The sequence below is a fragment of the Nothoprocta perdicaria genome, unplaced genomic scaffold, assembly GCF_003342845.1.
Source record: "Nothoprocta perdicaria isolate Ctin4 unplaced genomic scaffold, notPer1 scaffold_25, whole genome shotgun sequence".
Classification (NCBI taxonomy): Eukaryota; Metazoa; Chordata; class Aves; order Tinamiformes; family Tinamidae; genus Nothoprocta; species Nothoprocta perdicaria.
Genome location: NW_020455477.1, coordinates 4,731,589 through 4,739,559, shown reverse-complemented (window position 1 = coordinate 4,739,559; position 7,971 = coordinate 4,731,589). Strand labels below are relative to the sequence as shown.

The following is a 7,971-nucleotide window of genomic DNA, read 5'->3' as shown; positions in this document are numbered from 1 at the left end:
AGCGGGCCGCCCTGGGCGGCGGGAGGGCGGCCCCGGCAGCCCCGCGGAGCGGCCTCACCTTCCCGCCGGCCTTCTGCGAGCCGCCGGGCGCCTTGTCCGCCATCTTGCTGCTCCCCTCGCTCCGCGGGCGGAGGGGAGTCGAGCGCCGAGCGCACGGATGGCAGAGAGCGGGGAAAAGCCCCGAGAGCGCAGGACGATGAGTCGATAGCCGAGCTAGCCGCCAGCGACGCATGCGCAGAGGGCCCCCCGCCCTCGCGTGTCCCGTGGGCGCGCGGCTCGCACGGGGCGCTCGGTGCTGGGGCCCTGCTCTCTTCGCGGCCACGGCTTTCGTGGCGGCTGCTGCTCCCGCACGGGCCCTGTGCGGCACCACACAAAGTTATTTGGAGTGGGGGCAGAGGCTGCGTGGGGCAGCCCACGTGCAGCACAGCGTTGCCCCAGCCCGCACCTTCATAGCTTCATTATGGTTGGAAAAGACCTTCCAGATGGAGTGCAATTGTAAACCCATCGCCACCCGGCCTGCTCATCCATGTCCCTCAGCACCTCATCTTCACAATTATTCAGCGCAGCCAGGGACGGGGACTCCGCTTCCCTGGGCAGCCTGCCCCAGTGCTGAACTATTCTCTCCATGTAGGAATTCCTCCTAACGTCTGACCTGAACCTGCCCAGTGCAGCTGGAGACCATGGTCCTATCCATAGTTATTCTGGAGAAGGGATCAAGCCCAGGCTCCCTGCAGCCCCCCTCCCGGTGGCAGTGCAGAGCAATAAGGCCCCAGTTTGGTTCCCGCAGCGCAAAGCCGGCGGCTCCAGCAGGGCTCCATCCCCCCCGGCTGCCCCCAGCACTCGCGGCCCATCCGGGCTTCTCGCGCCAGCATTAGCCAGGCGGCAGCCGAGCGACGTTGCTAGGCAGTTTGCTTGGCAACGAGCAGCGCGCGCCGCCAGGCGCAGACAGCCTCGGCGGCCCCGGCCCCGCTCCGGCACCACAGCGCCCGGCACCGCTGGTGACCCCCGCAGCAAGCGCGCAGGCCCAGGCTGCTAATCCCGGCTTGGGACAGGCACCGGCAGCGCTGTTCACCCGTGTCGGGAGCACAGGGCACAGCCATGCACACAGACTGTGCTGGGGGCATCTTTTCTCACACACAAAACACTGCTCTGTTCAGCAGGGCCTGTTCTGGCCTCTCTGCACACCCCTCTCCGCCTGAGCATATCCTCCCTTCCTGGACATAATGGCACCAGTCACACCATGGCAATAGCTTACAGAGCAGTGCTCAAGTAGACACGAGGACCCAAGGTCGCCTCGCGTTTCCCATGGACCTTGCATCCCTTTGCTTTTATGGATTCTTATCGTGGTGTAAAGGCTGGGGCTAAGAGAGGGCTTAAGGGTAAGACAGTGTATCCACAGAAAGGGATTGCAGATTGAATTCTGTATGCACAGAAATGGACTGCAGACTGTCATAGTCCAGATCCTGTCACTTGCTGTCAGGTAGACTGTAACAAAACAGCCTGAGCAGCTCTATTAAGTAGCGGGCAGAATAGGTGGAATTGATGCTGCTGCGTTAGGAGAAAGCGCAATCGATCCAGAAAAGGAGGAAAATCCCTCAAAAATGGAAATATCTTTAAACACTTAATGCCTTTTAGACTGTGACAGTAAGCTCTCCCACCTGCAGCCTTCCGCTCAAAATAAAGCTGCTGACGTTATAGCTCTGCTCCAGCTGGGAAATCTCAGATGAATAGGTGAGCGCAGCAGCGCGAGCAGCACCTCCACCAGCCGTTTCGCGGCCCTTGCCCGAGTGGGCCGCCTCCACGGCAGGCGGGCACGCCGCCGGCCTCCACGAGAGGGCACAGCCAGCACGTTTCCCAAACAAAGCCAGAACTGCCTTCCACCCTTGGCGCCTAATAATCTATTCCCGGGTCACATGGCTCCTTTGGCGGGTGTCGTGCCTGACTGCTTGGGTCCGCGCGGCCTGGCCTTTGTACCCGGCCGGATTTGCCGCCGGAGCGATGGAGACAGTGGTGCCCCAGCACCCGGGGGTGGCCACAGACCAGCCCATGTCCTTAGTCCCAGCCCATGTCCTTATTCCCGGCCTACACGGAGCAGCCCCTGGCTCTGCAGCTCCGCAGGGTGAGCCCGTGTGCCTGGCTGCTGCCTGCACCAGTAACTCCCCACAGAAAATACCCTCAACTGCTTGCAAGGAAACCTATCATCTACATAGATAAGCTCCCAGTTCAGATTGAGCAATGCTATTACATTGGTATGTTGGGATTTCTGCCTTCTGAGTCAGTAGCCAACACCAAAAGTGTCAAATTAATAATAATGGCTATCATCAATCTGTAGATAAAAACTGCTTTACAGTCTAGTCGAACAAGTGCTTGCTTGACCATATAGTGCATAGTAAAAATACACATTTGTCCTTGCTCTTCATGCTTCTGTCCACCACGTTTGCAAAATAAGCATAGAAAAAATCACAACAGCTGGAAACAGCCGTGCCAGCCTTTCCAGGTGTTGGCTGTACACCAAGTGGAGCGGTGCTGTCCAGGGCAGCTCAGAGGCAGGTTAGGCAGGATCTGATGGCTTCAGAATCCAAGCCTCGTCATTGCCTTACAGCTTCCGCTCTGTTTTCTTGGGAACCACTTCCAGAAGTGGTAGAGTCACAGGGCTAGTCATCCACAACCTCCTTTTGGTTTGGTTTTATTTCACATGCTGGTGCACCCAGATGCAGCAAAGAGTTATAAGCAAAGCAGCTGGGGAGCCTGGGCTGCAGTTCTCTGGGGTGCATAGGGCTGCAGGAGGACATGCAGGTGCTGCTCAGCTCTTTTAGAACAGCATTAATTCATCCATTTATAAGACCAGCCCCTGTGGGTATAAGCAAATATCTAACTAGGAAGAGGAACAATCCATAGGATACAAAAAAAGGGGGCCCTTAATGCTTAGAAAAATTGTGCTCCATTTGGCCTCAATCCCTTTATTTTAATCCACCTCATTAATCCTTTTTCATTATCCACCTTATTGTTTAGATCCTCTGCTTACTGCACAGCTTCTATGCTCTTTTGTAATTAATAAACTGCACCAAACTAAGAGCAACATGATCCCGAGCATGCTGTGAAAGGGGAAAACGAGAAAGATATAGCTAGTGTTTCAAAGGTCAGCTCTAAAGATACTTTTCATAATGAATTGTACTCCCGAATCTGTGCTATTTATAACACATTGCAATTGTGCACAGTTAGTGAATGGCCATTCATGTTGGTACTGTGGGCTTAAGGAGAGAGAAAGGGGAAGGAGGAGAGAGAAAGAAGAGAAGCAGCAAGAAGCAGAAATTGGTGGAGGATTAATTCTGGAAATGGTACGCTAGTATATAATAATTACAATATAAAAAGGAAATGTTGGACATTTTTCATTGTAATGGACTAGGTCTGGTTGTATGCAAGCCTGGGAGTTGTTTGTTAACTGTTGTCACAATAACATATCACTAACCAACATACTCAGGGAAATAATGAATTATTATGAATAATTAACATGAAACTACATCAAGTAAACCACATGCTGTGGCACATGACGCGCGACTTTCTGGCTGATGTTTTTGTTACTCTTTTCCCCATTTCCATTGAAAATCTATCTCCGTTCCTGCCACGTCGGGCACAGCAGAGCTGCTGCAGCCCTTGTGCAAAGATGGACGTGAGGCAAGGGCAGAGGCAGGATTTCACGTGCCATGGGAGTCCCCACCCTGCAGCAGAGAAGGAGCATTTGAGGGCACAGGCAGGGCACGCAGCAGCAGGACAGAAGTGCAGCTAATAGGCGGCAGGTTTGCAGCCCTGTGAGGTTTCACATACTCTCCATGTTGGCTCACAAAGCCTTAAAGCCCCAGCCGTGCCATTGCCTAACCAGCTCTCCTTCCTTATTCCTCTCCTCTCCTCCCGCCCCGACGGGGCGAGCTGCTCCTGAGCACAGGGCCCCGCGTGGCGTCCCCAGGGCTGCGAGGCGCTGCCAGCCACAGGCCTCAGCTGGCAGGTTTAGCGGGGACCCCCAAAGCAGCAAAGAAGAGGGAGGCTAAGAGGAGGCGTCGTGGCTCCAACGTTCCCAGCCTCAGGCTTCATGCTCCGACCCTGTCCGCTCACTGCCTTCTGCCTGGATCATCCCCATGTTGCTCCATCTCCCTGTCCCAGCGTCCTCCCTTCTCCCAGCTCCAAGTCCTTCCCTAGCCTTGCCGGAGCACCGCCACCTCCTCTGCCAGGCCTGCTCCGTGTGGCTAGAATCCAAATGTGCAAAGTTACCATCAGTTTAACAACATGAAAATTCAAGAACAGCAGTCTTTGCCTTGGCCGTATCAAGGGTCTCTCCTTTCGGCTCTCAGACCACGAGTATCAGTTTGTGCTCTGGAAAACACCCTCACTGAGCGTTTCAGCTAGCCGTGCGCACACAGACCACGTTTTCCCTAGCTGTGCACTTCGCAAGCGGAGGTTCGGTCCTGCTGCCCCGCGGAGGCCGCGCTGCACTTTGCTCTAGCTGCGAGCGCCTGCCGCTTCTGGCCGGGGTGGATCTGGCCACGGAGAACACACGTGCAACAGGCAGCTCCCTGTGCGCTATTCATCATCACAGTGAAGCTGCTTTCACTGCAGTACCTATATTCAGATTTGCTGCTTTTCAGAAAAAAACACCTTTTATCCCAAATCTTTCAAAAACAAGAACTTAAACAAGAAAAAAAAACACCAAACATTTTGAGAAGTGTTATTAAAATATGAAACCAGCCATGTTAAGCCTCTTTCAGATTATTTCAGATTTATTTTATTGCAGCTTTCTAAAATATAAGCAACACAAACTTGAACATAAAGAGGGAAGAAGCTTAGAAGAAGGTAAAAGTCAGGTTAAAGTTTTTATACAACCATGATTATATCACTCATTCCCTTTACTATATCTACCATATCTAGGTCACCTAACCTTAAAGTGTAAGTGAGGTTTTAAAATACAATCATCACTTTCATATTCATTTCTTTATCTATTAAGGACGTGTGTTTATTAGTGTAACTGGCTCTAATTAGTTACACAAGAAGGAGAAAATGATGCAAGAATTCCTGTTGATCCAGTCTGAAAAGAATAGGGGGTTGAATGTCTAAAGGCAAGTTAATCTCTTCGATTTTAGATCAAAGTGTTAGGCACACTCAATTATTATGAAAGATGGTAATCACTGCAGTAGAAAGTTACCCATTGAGACATTATTTTCAAAGGATTGATACAGACTTGAGAAAGTATAAAAGATCATGTAGAAAGAAAGGACCATGTTTTTACAACTGAATAACAGCTTAGATGTTCTCCCAGGGAAACTGCAAGCATAAGCTACATGAGATGAAGTTAGATGAGGCTAAAGCTTCTCTTTCTTTAACATCTACCCTTTTAAAATAGTGCCAAATTCTGCCCCCTCTCACAGAGTCAGTGTAGTTCCACTGACGGTTGCTAGCATAGAATCAGATTTACTGAAAAGTTTTTTAAGCAAAGAAGGATGAAATAAATAAATTTAAACAATCAGAGCGAACAGGCCTAAATGTCTTCGCTTCAATAAGATTTCTTATTAACAAAGGGTTCAATAAAATTCAGTCTGAGTGTGAAAGTACATAAAAAGAAATGGAAAAAGAGCAAGAAATGGAGCTGGGCAGTAAGAATTACCTCAAGCAAGAGCTCCTAAGATGGGTGTTTGCCCCTGTGAGGGGGCTGAATGAGGAGAGACCCCAGGTGCATCTCCCAAAGCACCTTGCATCAGGGTCCCTTGTTAACAAGTGACACTTGCAGACTCAGATCATTTGTTTACTCGCTCAGAAAGGTGGCAGACAGCAGGAGGGCTAAGGAGGACCTCCTCTCTAGCAGGATAAGCACATTGGAGTGCGAATGATGAAATCAGCTAAAAGGCATAATTCCACTGGGGATCACTGAAGAAATTCTGAATATCTTACAGGGCTTTTGATATTTCAGACAAAATGATATGTTGTGAAAAGAGTTAAGATATGAATAAAATAGAAATATAATACAGGGGAATAAAAAAAAAACTTTTTTTTTCATCTTTTTCTTTGAACTTTCAGCCAGCACAGACTACCGTCTTTCATTATTTACCTCATTAGTGCCTTCATCTGTGTTTTCAGACTTTAGTCTGCAAAATATTCTATGAGTGCTAGAAGAAGCTGTGGTATATGCTGACTATGCCCTTCTAAAAATAAACTCTCAGATTTAGAGAAATGCACCGAGGCATCTTCCTACCCTGTCTTATGTGGGCTCCTCTCTGTGCCCTCTAAATGTCCCTGGCTTCCCCTTGTCTACCACATAATAGTCATGTAATGCTAACCTTGGTGATCCATGTATGAATAAGAGACTATTTTGAGGTCATAAGTGCTTTAAATTGTAAGGCTCCCAGTACACTTCTCCACTGCTGGCTTGGGAACAGAATAATTAACCCAATGTAAGATGTATAGAGTCATCTTTATGAAAGCCAAATCTGTCCTCAGAGACCATTCTGTCCTGTGATGAGACAGCCCTCGAAATAAAGAAAAGAAACAGATCATTTGTAATTAGTTTTATTAGTGCAGCCACAAATGTTGTGTTGCTGGCACTTGGGAATGACATGAACTATGATCTCCAGAAGCTCAACAGTCACTGCAGCCCTTTCCCTCCAGACAGGAAGACCCAATTTATGCAACACCACTGAGAGGCTTGGGGCAAGCTGGTTCCTCCACAGAGGACACCAGCGAGAGCCTGGAGGCTGCCAGGAAGCCAGACCGTGTCCGCTGAGTCCTGCTGCTGCTGCTACTGCTCCTGCAAGGGCAGCAAGTTCCCAAGCAGCCGCTCTTGTTGTTGTTTAGACACCATCTGTTGCAACAGCTGCTTGTGGTTTTCCAGCAGACACTTTAACACAGGTCTGAATCCAGGCCGCGGCCGGTCACCCCCTCTCCCTATCTAATCTTGAAGCCCACGGTCGCCCTGTGCTGCTTCCCAAGGCCGGCGCTGGCAGGGCCTCCGTGTCAAGCACCGCACGGCGAGGCCAGCGGAGGCCGCGCCGGAGGGCAGCGCGTCGCGCAGAGCCGTGGGTCTGTCCCTTGCCCAGCAGTGTCACACCACCCGTCACTCCCACCCACTGTGGCAGCCCAGCCCACCCATGACCTGAAAAAACAGACCTTAGCCTGATTTGTGACCCCTCCTCTTGACTTGTGGCTCTATTCAGTTGGGTTTGTTTCTACAGCAGAATTCTCTGATCTCTGAGACAGTTTGGGTACTTTTTAAGAAGATTATAAACCGTGCCTTTGATCTGTCCTACTTTGGACAGTTCCATAAAATCGTATTTTTTTGCTATAATGAAAAATACATTGGCAATCAGTTTCAGCAACACATACATACTACATTTTTTTGTACCAAATTTTAGAAACAGGTTTTTGATTACGTTCGGCTTTTTATGTTATCATGATCCACTACTGAGCAGCATTTTTGTAAGTCTTTGGGCGGGGTGTCCAAAGCTTGCGCCACCGCAGCGTGTGCTGCACATCACGATGTGCACATTGGCAAACCCAGAGCTAGCAGGTGTTTCCAGCCATCCATATGAACTGAGGACAAACCAAAGGGAAACACAGTAGGTCAGCAGAGAGCAATTCCTTAATCCATTTTCTAATGTATTGGGCAGATATTTGTTACAGATACAGATATTTTCACATGAAACCTAATTGGACTCCTATGTGAACCTGCAGCAGGTTCTTAGCTTTCTGCACTGTCTCATTTGGACTCTGAACTCATTAATAACCATGTGCTTATAACTCGTTAGCACACAGTTAGGTACTTACGGTGCTTTCCTCCGTATTTTTATATTCTGCTTATGTAACCGCGCCGCTTACATAAGCGCACAGCCGATAAATGTAGGATTTGCCTAAGGATCAGCGCAGAGCAGCCCCCGCCAGCCCGTGCCGGGGCCGCCCACCCGCGACGCCGCTCGCGCCCACCCACCCACC

General features: G+C 49.9%; 1 protein-coding gene across 2 annotated transcripts in view; it reads right to left on the bottom strand.

Moving 5' to 3' along the window:
* U2SURP (U2 snRNP associated SURP domain containing) overlaps window positions 1-107 on the bottom strand; it is a 37,948-nt gene extending 37,841 nt beyond the window's left edge. For both annotated transcript variants that reach the window (XM_026040007.1, XM_026040009.1), the window contains exon 1: window positions 59-107. In XM_026040007.1, the coding sequence (XP_025895792.1) occupies window positions 59-103 (45 nt within the window). In that variant the 5' untranslated portion in view covers window positions 104-107. The remainder of the gene's footprint in view (window positions 1-58) is intronic.
* Between the last annotated feature and the right edge of the window lie 7,864 nt (window positions 108-7,971).